The sequence below is a fragment of the Saccopteryx leptura genome, chromosome 13, assembly GCF_036850995.1.
Source record: "Saccopteryx leptura isolate mSacLep1 chromosome 13, mSacLep1_pri_phased_curated, whole genome shotgun sequence".
In the NCBI taxonomy this organism is placed as follows: domain Eukaryota; kingdom Metazoa; phylum Chordata; class Mammalia; order Chiroptera; family Emballonuridae; genus Saccopteryx; species Saccopteryx leptura.
This window is the reverse complement of record NC_089515.1, coordinates 37,925,759-37,941,795: the sequence shown is the minus strand read 5'-3', so window position 1 is coordinate 37,941,795 and position 16,037 is coordinate 37,925,759. Positions and strand designations below refer to the sequence as shown.

The following is a 16,037-nucleotide window of genomic DNA, read 5'->3' as shown; positions in this document are numbered from 1 at the left end:
GTGCCTGCCTGCAGCCGCTCCCGTCCCCACCCTGGGCCCTGGGGAGCGCTGGCCCAGGCTGCCCTCTGCAGGGCCATTCTTCCCCGGCCCCTCCTCCCTTCCGTTTCCGTGGCTGTGTGGTTGGGGCTGGGCAGGGGGGCCCTCACGGGCTTGGGGGCTGCCGCCCGCCCCTTCCCCTCAGTGGCCCGCCCAGGGCCTGAGCCAACTGAAACCGTGGGAGGAGGAAGCACCGAATCAGGAACTGGCCAGTTGGCTGGGCCTAAGTCGGTCCTCTGCCTGCAGCCCCTGGAGCAGCTGCCTGAACCGTGAGTTGTAACTCCTGCCAAGGCCCAGGAGGCAGAGGGCGGTGGGTGGTGAGCAGGCACAGGGTCTGGGGGCTGGCAGGCGGACACAGAACCCAGGACTGGGTGGAGCAGGGGTGGCCCCAGGAGCCCGGCCCAGGCTGTGGCCGCCTGGGCGCTGACCGGAGCAGGTTTGGTCCTGCCAAGGGCCTTGGGTGCATGTACCCCCCTGTGATGGGTGCTGGGTGCTGGGTGGAAGGGTCCAGGAAGGAGACCCCTGGTGGTTCTGTTCCAGGACTGGCAAGGGGATCCCTGGCTCCAGATCTCTCCCTGGGACACAGGGAACGAGGGCCAGTCCCAGGCCATGTGCTGTTTTTTACCTGTGGCTGCATTTCAGCAGAATGGTTCCCCACCTCCTACCCATCTGCAGCTTCTCTCAGTCCTCAGCCCACTAACCTCCCTACTCTGCTCCAGCAGCTGCCTCCCCCTCTGGTGGCCTCTTTCGTCTCTGTCACTATGGGCTTCTCTTCAGAGCTGTGCAGCCCCCAGGGCCACGGGGTGGTGCAGCAAATGCAGGAGGCAGAGCTCCGTCTGCTGGAGGGCATGAGGAAGTGGATGGCCCAGCGGGTCAAGAGTGACCGGGAATACGCAGGGCTGCTGCACCACATGTCCCTGCAGGACAGTAACGCCCAGAGTCGGAGCAACCCCGACAGCCTCATCAGCCAGGTGGGTGGGGCTCAGGGGTGCCTTAGGCCTCCTCACCCCCTTCTCATGCTCACCCCAGCAATTCCCGTGGGTTCCAGGGATATCTGCCTGTCCCTTCCTTTCCCAAAGCCCCCAGGGAGGGTTAAAGATCGGGCAGGCCCAGGTTTCGGAAGCCACTGTCCCCTTGCCCTGTCTCACTCCTCTCTGTGCTGCAGTCCTGGGCAGAGATCGTGAGCCAGACGGAGGGCCTGAGCCGGTTGCTGAGGCAGCATGCAGAAGATCTGAACTCCGGGCCCCTGAGCAAGCTGAGCCTGCTCATCGGGGTACGGCAGCAGCTGCGCAAGACCTACAGCGAGCAGTGGCAGCAGCTGCAGCAGGCGCTCACCAAGGTGGGTGGGTGTCCTGGAGCGTCACCTGGTCATGTATACCTCATTTTGAGCTAACAAGGCTGGTTTTGCGCAAGAGCAGCTGGATTCACAGGGAAGTCCTGACCGCAGGCCTGCCCCCAGGGTCTGTTCCCTGCAGCTTCCTTTCCCGCCTTACTTGCTCGCTTGTCTTGAACTGGCCAATAGCAGGGCCTCCCCAGGCTTTTCTGTCACCCTACTATGTGCCTGGGCAAGGATGAGTGGTCCGGCCATTGCCCAGGGAGCACAAGATCTCGGGCTCGTCCCCTGAGAGGAGAGGACCAAATGGCTCTGAGGGCTAAGAGACAGTGAGAGGAACGTGGGCTAGTCTGTCTGCCCTTGGCCTAGGTGGGCTCCTCCCAGGGCCTGAGACACCACCGGCAGCCGTGTGGGCCCGCCAGGTAGGTTACAGACTGGAGCTGTGAAGTCGGCCTGCCTGCTTTTGAATCCTGCCCAGGTCCTGGGTCTACAAGGCTGTGTGATTGGAGCTATTTATCTGGGTGCTTCAGCCTTTTGATTCAGCGGTTTTTCAACTGGTGTGTCATAAGAATTTAAAAAACATGCAATTCCCGACTATTTAGTCAGAGACACTGACTTCTCTTCCCTTAAATTGTCAAATTAAAAAATGTCAACAGCCAACACTACATTAGCCATTCAGTGCAAACGCCTTGCCTTGAACCACAAATATATAGGTCACATCTTATTGGTCATGTCACATACTAAGGTTTTGTCTGATTGCTTAATTCTTGGATTATCTTTTTTTTTTTTTTTTTTTTTTTTTTAAGAGACAGAGAGGAATAGATAGGGACAGACAGACAGGAACGGAGAGAGATGAGAAGCATCAATCATTAGTTTTTTGTTGCAACGCCTTAGTTGTTCACTGATTGCTTTCTCATATGTGCCTTGACTGTGGGGCTACAGCAGACCGAGTAACCCCTTTCTCTAGCCAGAGACCTTGGGTCCAAGCTGGTGAGCTTTGCTCAGACCAGATGAGCCCGCGCTCAAGCTGGCAACCTCGGGGTCTCGAACCTGGGTCCTCCACATTTCAGTCCGATGCTCTATTCACTGCGCCACTGCCTGGTCAGGCACAAAGTGACTTTTTAAAAAATCAGGTGCCTATACTTATATATGAGGATATCTGGTACCAAGAATTAAGCAATCGGCCTGACCAGGCGGTGGTGCAGTGAATAGAGCATCGGACTGAGATGTGGAGGACCCAGGTTCGAGACCCCGAGGTTGCCAGCTTGAGCGCGGGCTCATCTGGTCTGAGCAAAGCTCACCAGCTTGGACCCAAGGTCTCTGGCTAGAGAAAGGGGTTACTCGGTCTGCTGTAGCCCCACAGTCAAGGCACATATGAGAAAGCAATCAGTGAACAACTAAGGCGTTGCAACGCGCAACGAAAAACTAATGATTGATGCTTCTCATCTCTCACCATTCCTGTCTGTCTGTCCTTGTCTATCTCTGCCTCTGTAAAAAAAAAAAAAAAAGTCACTTTGGAGAAAAAGGGTAGATAAATACTATTATTATTATTTTTGTGTATGTGTGTTTATCAAACTTATACCTATTTTTTTTTAGTCAGATTGGCAAAAATATATTTTTTGGTATGCTGCAGAATTTTAGTAATTAGTTTATGTGTGCCATGAGATGAAAATGGTTGAAAACCTGTTTTAATTCAATGGGCTGGTCAGCCTCCTGCATCACCCCCTTCCATCAGCACAACACCCAGCCTTGCCATGAGCCCACAGTGACCCCCAGTGGCCAGTGTCTACCCACTCCTCTCTCTCCCAAGAAGCGTATCTGAATAACTGGGTGACCCTGTTGTTATAGGCACTGGCACTGGCACAGGGCCACGCCCACTTGTTCTCATATTACTTATGGTTTCTGTAGAGCTACAATGGCAGAGCTGAGTAATTGCAGCAGACAGTATGGCTGATATGCCTAAAATGTTTACCAGCTGGCCTTTTGAAGGAAAATGCTCACCTAGCCTATACATTTAGCTCAGTCACAGAGGAGCAGGATAGAACTGGCCCAAAGTATCCCAGGACCTACACAAGGGTATTGAGATGAAAACTCTGTTCTTGACCATCTGTTGATCCTGCATCATTTACAGCAGGGGTCTCAAACTCAACTCAGCATGTGGGCCGCAGAGCAAGATCACAGCCGTTTGGCGGGCCGCACTAGGTCTACAAAAGGCAACTGTTATGCAACACTTTTCTCACTGCAGTTGAAAACAAAAAAAAATCAGTACAACAAGCACAATCGTACATGCAGTTTACTCAGTGTCACAAAACGACCAGAAACTGTAGTTCGCATCACAACTGCTGTTAACTAAGCTAATATCTAGCTAGGATGCTAGAGAAATGAAAAATACAAGTAGGCCCCTAGGCTTACTTAATTTTATCCAAAATATTTTGAACTTCGTGGATTAGTCTGCGGGCCGCACAAAATTGTTCGGCGAGTTTGAGACCCCTGATTTACAGGACTCAGTACAGAATGAAAATGCGGGGCCCTTGTCAGAGGAGTCTTGGTAGCTACCTGGTCTACTCTGCCTCCTCCAGGGGCTTGTCCTTAACTCAGTTCCTCTGGCCCTAGTATGACCTCAGCAGCAGAGGTCATGCCCTGGAGGCCCTTCCTGGATAGTGGACTTGGATCTGCTGCCCTGGGGTCCTGCTGACCCACACTGCCTCTTCTCTCTCCCCAGACCCACAGCCAGGACATTGAGAAGCTGAAGAGCCAGTACCGAGCCCTGGCACGGGACAGCGCCCAGGCTAGGCGCAAATACCAGGAGGCCAGCAAAGGTGCGTGGCTGCCGTCTGACCTGCCCACAGGTGCCCAGGGAGTGGGTTCTGCCCGGGCCTCTGTGATGTCACCCATACCCCCTTCCCTTCACCTGGCAGACAAGGACCGCGACAAGGCCAAGGACAAGTACGTGCGCAGCCTGTGGAAGCTCTTTGCTCACCACAACCGCTACGTGCTCGGTGTGCAGGCCGCGCAGCTGCACCACCAGCACCACCACCAGCTCATGCTGCCCGGCCTGCTGCAGTCGCTCCAGGACCTGCACCAGGAGATGGCGTGCATCCTGTGAGCCCGCAGTCCCACCCCGCCCTGTCACAGCCCCATCACTCTGCTGCCACCGCGCCCAGAGGCAGGGTCCAGAAAATCCCTGTGAAAGTGATGGTTGTGGAATCAGGACAACAAGCGCTGGGCTGTGGATTGGAGCCAATTTATATCTAAGTGGGCCCTGGCTGGTTGGCTCAGTGGTAGAGAGTCAGCCCTATGTGTGGAAATCCCAGGTTTGATTCCTGGTCAGAGCACACGGGAGAAGTGCCATCTGCTTCTCCTCCCTCCCCCTCTTCTCTCTCTTTTTCTCTGCTCCTCTTGCAGCCATGGCTCAATCAGAGTGAGTTGGCCCTTGGCACTGAGGATGGCTCCATGGCCTCTGCCTCAGGTGTAAAGAAGAGCTCTGTTGCTGAGCAACAGAGCAACAGCCCCAGATGGGCAGAGCATTACCCCCTAGTGGGCTTGCTGGGTGGATCCTGGTTGAGGCACATGTGAGAGTCTGTCTCTTTCCCCCCTCCTCCCACTGAATAGGAAAAAAAGAAAAAGTATATATAAGGTCTACCAGAAAGTTCTGTCCGTTTTTGTACTAAAACAATATACAAATTTTTCTTACCGTCAATAAACTTTATTAAATAATATAATTGCCATTATTATTAATGATTTCTTGCCAGCGTGAGGGCAATTTGTATATCCCATTTTTGAAAAATGTTTTATCTTTTGATGTGAAAAATTGAACCAGTGCTTGTTTGATATCTTCTTCATTTTTGAATTTTTTGCCCTTCAAAAAATTTTGTAAGGACAAAAACAAGTGATAGTTGGAGGATGCTAAGTCCGGGGAATATGGTAGATGCAACAGACATGCTTCTGTAGCATTTCTTCCTTGTTGAAATTTGTAAAAATTACAGTGGCGTAAATGAACTTTATCAGTAGCCATGGGTACACTATCGCTTCACGTATAAGACTAACGTGAATCAACTTTGTTTTAGTTAATTTGCTACGTCAGTATGTATACATTAAGTGATAAAAATAGAGAGGCACACATGTGCCAAATAAACGTGCTTACGTGTCGAAACTTGTGATAGAAACGGACAGAACTTTCCGGTAGACCTTATATATATAATATTTCAGTTATATTAATCTAGGGCCCCTTCTTGCAGGATTTTATTATATTTATTAAATACTGTTCTAGGCTCTGGGATACAGCAGAGAAAAGCACAGATAAAAATATCTGTCTTCTAAGATTGTTCATGCCAGGAAAGACAGAAAAGAAAATCAATAAGTAAAATAAGCCCTGGCCAGATCTCTCAGTCGATTAGAGCATTGTCCTGATGAGCAGAGGTTGCTGGTTTGATCCCTGGTCAAGGCACATACAGGAACAGATCAATGTTTCTCTCTCTCTCTCTCTCTCTTTCTCTTCTTCTCTCTCTAAAATTAATAAATAAAATAAATAAAAATAAGTAAAATTAAAAGCATTTTAGAAGTGCCTCAAGTGGATAGAGCGTTGGCCTGGGACGGTGAGGACCCAGGTTCGAAATCCTGAGGTCTCCAGCTTGAGTGTAGGATCATAAATATGACCCCATGGTCACTGGGTTGAGCCAGGGGTCACTGGCTCCCCCAGTCAAGGCACACATGAGAAAGCATGAACAACTGAGGTGCCGCAACTAAAAGTTGATGCTTCTCTCTCCCTTCCTGTCTCTCTATCCCTGGGTGTCCCCCTCTCTCTCTCGCTCTCAAAAAAAGAAAAGAAAAAAGGAAAAAAAGCATGTTAGAGGCCATAAGTGCTATGGAGAAAACTAAAACAAGAAAGGTGTATTGGGAGGCAGCCTTAAACAGAGTGGTCCCAAAAAGCCTCATAGGTACAGGAGTGAACCAGTGGATATTGGGAGGAAGGCCATTCCAGAAAGAGGGAAAAGCAGGTGCAAAGGCCCTGAGGTGGGAGATGGGAGCATGCCTAAAGTCAGGGAAAAGCAAGAGGGTCGGTGTAGCCAGTAGAGAGTCAGGAAGGGCTGAGTCCCATGAAGCTGAAGGAGTCCAGACCTGGGGGCTGCTGGATTAGAGGGGGCCTAGCAGGCCATTGTAAGGACTTTGCTATGTTGAGACTAGACCTCAGGGGTCAAGGACAAGAGCATGGAGGATCAGACAGGAGGCTACAGCAATAACCCAGACCACAGCCCATGACAGCTCAAAGCCATGCAAGAGAGAAGTGGTCAGTCTTGGATGCGTTTTGAAAATGGATCCAGCAGGATTTCCTCGGAGTGGAAGTGGGGTGTGAAGTCGAGGAGTCGGGAATGATTCTGAGAATTTGGCCCATAGCCTCTGGAAGATGCAGGTGCCATTAACTTATGTGGAAAAGGCTATGGGAGAACCAGGCTCAGAGGAAAAGAAAAGGAATTCATTTTACAACAAGTGCAGTTTGGTGTCTAACTGGGTGTTTTGAGTGCATAGACAAATACTTGAAACTGGGGTTCTGGGAGGCGCCGGGACTGAAGGCATCGATGTGGGCGTCAGAGCTCTTGATGGCTTCTGCACGTGGTGGCCGGCTGCCCAGGGCAGGCGTGACTGTGACTCAGGTTAACCAGCTCTTCGTGTATAATGAATGCCACACACACAGTGGGCTCTCATTACGACTCCCAGCACCCTCATTACATGTAACAGGAGATGGTCAGTCATTTGCCTGTGGTCATTTGCCTGGTAAATGATGAGATGGGGACTCAACCCCACAGCTGACTCCCAACCCAGAGTGAGGGGCCCCAGGCTTCCCAGCCATGCCCAGGCCTAAGGCCCTGCTGACCAGGGGTCCCATCTGGGGGTAGGAAGGAGATCCTGCAGGAATACCTGGAGATTAGCAGCCTGGTGCAGGACGAGGTGGTGGCCATTCACCAGGAGATGGCTGCAGCCGCTGCCCGCATCCAGCCCGAGGCCGAGTACCAGGGCTTCCTGCGACAGTATGGGTAAGCCCCTCCTTGCCCCTGCCAGGCACGAGAGCAGCTGGCCTCTTCCCTGACAAGACACTGTCCCCCCGCAGGTCCGCACCTGATGTCCCACCCTGCGTCACCTTTGATGAGTCGCTGCTCGAGGAGGGTGAAGCCCTGGAGCCTGGGGAGCTGCAGCTGAACGAGCTGACGGTGGAGAGTGTGCAGCACACGTGGGTGTCCTGGGCGGGGGGGTGGGGGGGTGGGCACTGTCCACACACAGCTGGAGCCAGCTGGCCTGCCTCTGCAGGGCGCACCTGAGGGCTGGCTCTAACACTGCCCTTCCTTCTGGCCCAGGCTCACCTCGGTGACAGATGAGCTGGCGGGGGCTACCCAGGCAGTGTTCAGCCGGCAGGAGGTGGTCACTCGGCTGCAGCGTGAGCTCCGGAATGAGGAGCAGAACATCCACCCCCGGCAGCGGTGAGTGGTCCCACCTCCAGGAGCCTCCCCGGGGCCCCCCTCACCTGCGCTGGGCCCTCTCTGCTCCCCTCACCTGCGCTGGGCCCTCTCTGCTCCCCTCACCTGCTGGGCCCTCTCTGTCCCCCTCACCTGCGCTGGGCCCTCTCTGCCCCCCTCACCTGCGCTGGGCCCTCTCTGCCCCCCCCCTCACCTGCGCTGGGCCCTCTCTGTCCCCCTCACCTGCGCTGGGCCCTCTCTGCCCCCCCCTCACCTGCGCTGGGCCCTCTCTGTCCCCCTCACCTGCTGGGCCCTCTCTGTCCCCCTCACCTGCGCTGGGCCCTCCTGCCCCCCCTCACCTGCGCTGGGCCCTCTCTGCCCCCCCTCACCTGCGCTGGGCCCTCTCTGCCCCCCCTCACCTGCTGGGCCCTCTCTGCCCCCCTCACCTGCTGGGCCCTCTCTGCCCCCCTCACCTGCTGGGCCCTCTCTGTCCCCCTCACCTGCTGGGCCCTCTCTGTCCCCCCCTCACCTGCGCTGGGCCCTCTCTGTCCCCCCCTCACCTGCGCTGGGCCCTCTCTGCCCCCCTCACCTGCGCTGGGCCCTCTCTGTCCCCCTCACCTGCTGGGCCCTCTCTGTCCCCCCCTCACCTGCGCTGGGCCCTCTCTGTCCCCCCCTCACCTGCGCTGGGCCCTCTCTGTCCCCCTCACCTGCGCTGGGCCCTCCTGCCCCCCCTCACCTGCGCTGGGCCCTCTCTGCCCCCCCTCACCTGCGCTGGGCCCTCTCTGCCCCCCCCTCACCTGCGCTGGGCCCTCTCTGTCCCCCTCACCTGCTGGGCCCTCTCTGTCCCCCTCACCTGCGCTGGGCCCTCCTGCCCCCCCTCACCTGCGCTGGGCCCTCTCTGCCCCCCCTCACCTGCGCTGGGCCCTCTCTGCCCCCCTCACCTGCTGGGCCCTCTCTGCCCCCCTCACCTGCTGGGCCCTCTCTGTCCCCCTCACCTGCTGGGCCCTCTCTGTCCCCCTCACCTGCTGGGCCCTCTCTGTCCCCCCCTCACCTGCGCTGGGCCCTCTCTGTCCCCCCCTCACCTGCGCTGGGCCCTCTCTGCCCCCCTCACCTGCGCTGGGCCCTCTCTGTCCCCCTCACCTGCTGGGCCCTCTCTGTCCCCCCCTCACCTGCGCTGGGCCCTCTCTGTCCCCCTCACCTGCTGGGCCCTCTCTGCCCCCCTCACCTGCGCTGGGCCCTCTCTGTCCCCCTCACCTGCGCTGGGCCCTCCTGCCCCCCCTCACCTGCGCTGGGCCCTCTCTGCCCCCCCTCACCTGCGCTGGGCCCTCTCTGTCCCCCTCACCTGCGCTGGGCCCTCTCTGTCCCCCTCACCTGCGCTGGGCCCTCTCTGTCCCCCTCACCTGCGCTGGGCCCTCTCTGTCCCCCTCACCTGCGCTGGGCCCTCTCTGTCCCCCTCACCTGCTGGGCCCTCTCTGTCCCCCTCACCTGCTGGGCCCTCTCTGTCCCCCTCACCTGCGCTGGGCCCTCTCTGCCTCCCCTCACCTGCGCTGGGCCCTCTCTGCCTCCCCTCACCTGCGCTGGGCCCTCTCTGTCCCCCTCACCTGCTGGGCCCTCTCTGCCCCCCTCACCTGCTGGGCCCTCTCTGTCCCCCTCACCTGCTGGGCCCTCTCTGCTCCCCCCTCACCTGCGCTGGGCCCTCTCTGTCCCCCCCTCACCTGCGCTGGGCCCTCTCTGTCCCCCTCACCTGCGCTGGGCCCTCTCTGTCCCCCTCACCTGCTGGGCCCTCTCTGTCCCCCTCACCTGCGCTGGGCCCTCTCTGCCCCCCTCACCTGCTGGGCCCTCTCTGTCCCCCTCACCTGCTGGGCCCTCTCTGCCCCCCCCACCTGCGTGCTTGCAGGGTTTACCTGCTGAGCAAGAGACAGGTGTTGCAGGAGGAGGTGCAGGGGCTGCAGGTGGCACTGTGCAACCAGGCCAAGCTGCAGGCCCAGCAGGAGCTGCTGCAGGCCAAGCTGGAGTGGCTGGGCTCCGGAGAGCCCCCGCCAGTGCCGCTCCTGCAGGAGGACCGCCACTCCACACACTCCACGTCGTCCTCAGTGAGTGCCCCACCGCCCGCTGCTGCTACCCTGCCGCAGGCCCAGGCCACGCTCCTCATTTTTGCCCTCCCCCTCCCCAAGCCTGGCCACCCGCTGACGTCTGTCCCTGGCCTCAGGAGCAGGAGCGGGAAGGGGGAAGGACGCCCACCCTGGAGATCCTTAAGAGCCACATCTCAGGAATCTTTCGCCCCAAGTTCTCGGTGAGTGGAGCCCAGCCGGCCCACACTTCTGCCCATTCTCCAAAGGGTAGGCCAGCCCAGAGGGCTCACAGGTGTCCTCCCACCATGGGGTCCAAATGGTCATTGGGTTGTCCTCGTAGAGAAAAGACTCTTCCTAGGCTGCTTCTATTGGGCGTCCAGGCGCAGATGGCCCCAGGTCCTGTCACCCCCAGATCCTTTTCCTCTGCCGCATGTGCTGGAGGAAGCTACAGCCTTGGTTACCCCACAGCCCTTCCTGCTCTGAGAGCCGGTGGGGAGCTGTGGCCTGGTGTACAAGGGCAAAGCTCGGTTTCGGACCAGCCAGCGGGCTTCCTGTCCCTGCTCTGCCTGGAGTGAACCTGCTCTGTGGCCTGCCCTGGGGGCCTGCGGATGGCTCTCCCACCCCTTGGGTGGTTTGGGAGGACTCAGGGGCATGTGGGACAGAGACCCCACTGACCTCCAGCTGGCCTGGGGGCCTCTCCTGACAAGCTGGCTGAGTGACCCCGCCTCGCTCCACCCCCGCCCCTCCCCAGCTCCCCCCACCCCTGCAGCTGGTTCCTGAGGTACAGAAGCCCCTGCATGAGCAGCTGTGGTACCACGGGGCCATCCCCCGGGCAGAGGTGGCTGAGCTGCTGACCCAGGCCGGGGACTTCCTGGTGCGGGAGAGCCAGGGCAAGCAGGAGTCGGTGCTGTCGGTGCTGTGGGACGGCCAGCCCCGGCACTTCATCATCCAGTCCGTGGACGTGAGTGGGGCCCGGCCCCCGGCCCTCCCCGTAGCCAGGACAGTGACCCTGTGAGGGGAGGAGGGACGCCTCCCTGGCAGAGCTGCCCGAGCCACAGAGAGCACCCAGGTCCTGAAACAAAACAGGTCGGAGCCTTCAGTGCAGCTTCTCCCCTAAGGAGGGTGCAGGCATGTTGGGTGCCATCGGCTCCCGTCTTCCTGCAGTGTCCCTGCGCTCGCCCCAGGCAGGCCCTTTCTCCCTGCTACCCTCCCCCACTTCTCCCAGGGCCCAGCCCCCTCAGCTGTGGAGGCCGCTGACCCAGGTGCCTTCTGCCCTGCAGAACCTGTACCGGCTGGAAGGTGACGGCTTTCCCAGCATTCCCTTGCTCATCGACCACCTGCTGCGCTCCCAACAACCCCTCACCAAGAAGAGTGGTATTGTCCTGAGCAGGGCTGTGCCCAAGGTGAGCCTGCGCCCTGCCAGCGCCGCCTACCCCACCCGTGGCAGGCCTTGGGGAGCATGGGTTCAGGCCCCCAGAATCAGGGCGGGTGGGGCCTTTCTGGGTCCCCAGTATATGGTCCACGTGCAGAGTCAGCCACCTGCTAGGTTTAGAATGTCAAGGCCACTCACTCCCATTCCACAGGCCGCACTCGCCCAGTTAGAGGCCCCTGCGTGGTCCCCGAAGTCATCTGAGTATAATCCTGATGCAGTCCCACTCCCATTATATAACACGCTGAGGCACCGAGAGATGAAAGCTATAGCCTTGGTGGCGGATGTTTGGTCCTTCTCCGGGCCCAGCACCTTCCCCTCACTGACCTCAACCCCGCCCCCCCTTCCCCAGGACAAGTGGGCGCTGAACCACGAGGACCTGGTATTGGGTGAGCAGATTGGGCGGGTGAGTTGAGCGCCTGGTCAGCCTCCTGGCTGCCTGTGTTCTCCCTCACCCAGCAATGCTTCCTTCCAGCCCACCCCTGAGGCCAACCGAGGCCGCCTCAGAGAGCTCTTCTGCCTCCCCGCCTCGGTCTGACTCCCAGCTACACGCGACTCCCCTCCCGCCACCACCATATAGCAGCCTGCAGGAAAAGGGAAAAGCCCCTGCCGCTGGCACTGCAGCCCACCCCACAGGGCTCCCGCCTCCCCAGGGGGCTCGCTGGGAGAGGGGCGGCACACCCTGTTCATGTGAGCTATAAAATAACTGCTTAGGCCCTGGCCGGTTGGCTCAGCGGTAGAGCGTCGGTCTGGCGTGTGGGGGACCCGGGTTCGATTCCCGGCCAGGGCACATAGGAGAAGCGCCCATTTGCTTCTCCACCCCCCCCCCTTCCTTTCTGTCTCTCTCTTCCCCTCCCGCAGCCGAGGCTCCATTGGAGCAAAGATGGCCCGGGCGCTGGGGATGGCTCCTTGGCCTCTGCCCCAGGTGCTAGAGTGGCTCTGGTTGCGGCAGAGCGACGCCCCAGAGGGGCAGAGCATCGCCCCTGGTGGGCAGAGCATCGCCCCTTGGTGGGCGTGCCGGGTGGATCCCAGTTGGGCGCATGCGGGAGTCTGTCTGACTGTCTCTCCCCGTTTCCAGCTTTGGAAAAATACAAAAAAAATAAAATAAAATAACTGCTTAGGGGACTTTCTGTAGGAAGTCGATTTCCTAAAAATCACAAAGCTTTTCAACCCAAGGGAAACTGACTTTCGGATTGTCCATCTCACTTGTCTTAGTGAACGTGGCAAGTCAGAGGCGACATTCCATCTGTCCCTCGTGTACTCACTCCGTTCCCCAACCAGGGGGTAAACTAGAAAGCCGGGTGGGGACAAGGAGGGTTGTCCCCTGAGACAAGAGGACTGTGGTCCAGGGAGGATGGGTAGGAACCCAGAACTGTTTCAGGGGAACTTCGGTGAAGTATTCAGCGGGCGCCTGCGCGTGGACAACACCCCGGTCGCAGTGAAATCCTGTCGCGAGACGCTCCCACCTGACCTCAAGGCCAAGTTTCTTCAGGAAGCAAGGTAGGTGATGAAATGGTCACAGAATGGCCCAGACAGGGACTTCCTCTGTGCGTGGCACGAGCACAGTGCTTGCCTTCTGTGGTGTCACGGATTCCTCCCTGACCCCCTAACTGGGGCAGAGGAGTCGAGGCACAGTGACCAGCCCGAAGTCACATGTCCTCCTGGCCTCAAAGGCCAGCCTCACCTCTTCTGCTGTCCTTCTCCATCCTCCCTCGGGTTCTGCGGGGGTCCCCGGGGCCCCTGGGCTGGAGAGGGGTGTACAGGCCCCCGAGGCGGGAGCCTAAGCAGCAGCGCCACCCAGGATCCTGAAGCAGTACAGTCACCCCAACATCGTACGTCTCATTGGCGTCTGCACCCAGAAGCAGCCCATCTACATCGTCATGGAGCTCGTGCAGGGTGAGGGCTGCTCTCCGGGGCTGGGGACCTCAGCCGGGCTGGGTGGACCCATGCACGAGGCTCAGCAAGGCTTTCCCCGCCCACCCCCAGGGGGCGACTTCCTGACCTTCCTTCGGACGGAGGGGGCTCGCCTGCGGATGAAGACTCTACTGCAGATGGTGGGGGATGCTGCTGCGGGCATGGAGTACCTGGAGAGCAAGTGCTGCATCCACCGGTGAGCCAGGGGCCCCTGGCGCAGCCCAGGCCTGTAACTGCACCCGGGCCGAGCGGTGCCATCCCCCCACGGCCCTGCCCTGCAGGCCCAGCTCAGGTGCTGGGCGGAGGCTCTCCCCACGGACCCTGAGCCCCCACAGGGAACAGCCTTTCTTCACGGGCCAGGCGGTGACAGGGGCTGCACGGACCGTGGCTGAGTGAGCCCCTTGCCTGCTTTCCCAGGGACCTGGCTGCTCGGAATTGCCTGGTCACGGAGAAGAACGTCCTGAAGATCAGTGACTTTGGGATGTCCCGGGAGGAAGAGGATGGGATCTACGCTGCCTCGGGGGGCCTCCGACAGGTCCCTGTGAAGTGGACCGCGCCCGAGGCTCTTAACTATGGTGAGCTAATGGCGTTCAGGCCTCAAGTGCCAACCTGGGCCTTGTCCGCTTTGGGCTGTGAGCCCAAGGCTGGGCGCACGGCACTCTGACCGTGGACGGGGGTGGCCCTCATGCCTCCTGGCCTCCTGCAGGTCGCTATTCCTCCGAGAGCGATGTGTGGAGCTTCGGCATCTTGCTCTGGGAGACCTTCAGCCTAGGGGCCTCCCCCTACCCCAACCTCAGCAATCAGCAGACTCGGGAATTCATAGAAAAGGGTAAGGTGACCCCCTTTTCTGTACGACAGCAGCTCAGAGCCAAGCTTTGGTCCCCATGTTGCAGAGCAACTCTTTCGGGTCCCCTCCCCTCCCAATCTCTCCCTGGGGCAGATGACAGTCAGTCCTGTAGCTGGCACTGAATGAGCACCTCTTGTGTCCCGGGCTGTCCATCACTTCAAGAGGTAGGGACCAATATGTCCCTTTCACAGAAGGTGAAACTGAGGCTTGCAGAGGTCATACAACTAGTGCACAGTGGGATTGCGCTTGGGACCCCTCCTGGGGCTCTTGGGGAGAAACAGTGGCTCCTTAAGAACAGGGCGGCTTAAGCGGCTCCCCTTGCTCACAGTTTGCCCCCCGGGGCTGCGAGGGGCCCTCAGACTCCCTTCTCATGCTGGGGCACTGTGCCTGTCCTCACAGGAGGCCGCTTGCCCTGCCCTGACCTGTGCCCCGACGCTGTGTTCAGGCTCATGGAACAGTGCTGGGCCTATGAGCCTGGGCAGCGGCCCAGGTTCAGCACCATCTACCAGGAGCTGCAGAGCATCCGAAAGCGGCATCGGTGAGGCAGGACCTGCTCCTCGAGCCAGCAGCCTCTGCCGGCAGGAGGCAAGATCGTACCCCTTTCCTAGCCCCAGTTCACAATGTGGGATGGCTCTTTACGGTTCGGACTCCAGCCATCAGCCTCCCCGCCATCGGTGGGGATGCAGCTCTGTGTCTACTGTGCATCCATGCCCCGGCCCGGGCCTCCTCTTCCAAGCAGAAATAATAAACCACTTGTGCCCGTCAAGTGCTCCTGACATGTGTGCTCCTCTGGAGGGTAGATTTTAGGAGGAATAGAGCGCTACACTGTGGCCATGGGGAAGAAGGACAGGCAGTTTTCACAGGGCAGAACTGACATGGTTTGAGGGGCCTGTAAGGGTGTCAGTGTGACGTCTACGTCTGGAAGCCCAGATGGAAATAAAGCCGGGCACTTGAGGCCTGGACCAGGCTATAAATGTTAAGGAGCAGTGGGCACTATGGATGTGTACAACCATCACATGAGACTCGGGAGAGAGGTGAGGGTCGGGGAAAGTCGAAGCTTCACTCAAAGGAGACTGGAGTAGCTGAAAAGAAAGAAGTTGCTTCTCAGGCCGTTTGTCTCACGTCCCCTTACTGAGCAGCGGGCTAGCAGAGTAGGGAGCTCCCACCTCCTCCCCTAAGCGCCCCTGAAATTTAGAAAGTCGTCTGAAACTTTCCCAGCAGCAACAGTGAAGGTCAAGGACGCAAGAAGTAGGAACAAAACTGAAATGCAGAAATGGGAAAGGTGTGGCGCCCAAGAACAAAGCGGAACTTTGAGGCAGAATAGCCGTCCTTCAGGAAAGTTTAGGAAATGGTTGACATCTATTTTCAAAGACATAAAAAGCCTATAACGCCTGACTAGGCGGTGGCACAGTGGATAGAGCGTCGGACTGGGATGCAGAGGACGCAGGTTCGAGACCCCAAGGTTGCCAGCTTGAGCGCGGGCTCATCTGGTTTGAGCAAAAAGCTCACCAGCTTGAACCCAAGGTCCCTGGCTTGGGCAAGGGGTTACTCGGTCTGCTGAAGGCCCACGGTCAAGGCACATATGAGAAAGCAATCAATGAACAACTAAGGTGTTGCAACACACAATGAAAAACTGATGATTGACGCTTCTCATCTCTCTCCATTCCTGTCTGTCTGTCTCCGTCTATCCCTCTCTCTGACTCACTCTCTCTGTAAAATAAATAAATAAATAAATAAATAAAAGAAAAAGCCTATAACTTCTTTTTTTTTTTTTAATTTATTGTTTACAGAGACAGAGAGTGAGTCAGAGAGAGGGATAGACAGGGACAGACAGACAGAAACAAAGAGAGATGAGAAGTGTCAATCATCAGTTTTTCATTGCGCGTTGCAACACCTTAGTTGTTCATTGATTGCTTTCTCATACGTGCCTTGACCACGGGCCTTCAGTAGACTGAGT

The 16,037-nt window shown here is 57.9% G+C and overlaps 1 protein-coding gene across 4 annotated transcripts; it reads left to right on the top strand.

Annotated features, from left to right (window-relative positions):
* The first annotated feature begins 164 nt into the window (after window positions 1-164).
* On the top strand, window positions 165-14,846 carry FES (FES proto-oncogene, tyrosine kinase). 4 transcript variants are annotated; one of them, XM_066355199.1, is made up of 19 exons: window positions 165-305; window positions 756-1,007; window positions 1,202-1,375; window positions 4,092-4,188; window positions 4,288-4,471; window positions 7,264-7,401; window positions 7,476-7,595; window positions 7,720-7,842; window positions 9,716-9,911; window positions 10,028-10,111; window positions 10,642-10,851; window positions 11,171-11,293; window positions 11,672-11,725; window positions 12,701-12,819; window positions 13,121-13,215; window positions 13,306-13,429; window positions 13,651-13,808; window positions 13,940-14,062; window positions 14,480-14,846. In XM_066355199.1, exons 2-19 carry the CDS (start codon window positions 798-800, stop codon window positions 14,620-14,622), a joined length of 2,475 nt encoding a protein of 824 aa, XP_066211296.1. In that variant the 5' UTR covers window positions 165-305; window positions 756-797; the 3' UTR covers window positions 14,623-14,846. The 4 variants fall into 4 exon arrangements, with proteins under 4 accessions (XP_066211296.1, XP_066211295.1, XP_066211298.1 ...); XM_066355198.1 differs by having other exon boundaries at window positions 176-305; window positions 759-1,007; XM_066355201.1 differs by lacking the exon at window positions 7,264-7,401 and having other exon boundaries at window positions 176-305; window positions 759-1,007.
* Window positions 14,847-16,037: the final 1,191 nt, after the last annotated feature.

What these genes read in the sequence shown, in the direction of transcription:
- FES (XM_066355199.1), top strand. Translation starts at nt 798, where the DNA reads ATGGGCTTCTCTTCAGAGCTGTGCAGCCCCCAGGGCCACGGGGTGGTG. An exon ending in ATACCAGGAGGCCAGCAAAG is followed by an intron (nt 4,189 to 4,287) that starts GTGCGTGGCTGC and finishes TTCACCTGGCAG; the next exon opens with ACAAGGACCGCGACAAGGCC. An exon ending in CAGGAGATGGCGTGCATCCT is followed by an intron (nt 4,472 to 7,263) that starts GTGAGCCCGCAG and finishes ATCTGGGGGTAG; the next exon opens with GAAGGAGATCCTGCAGGAAT.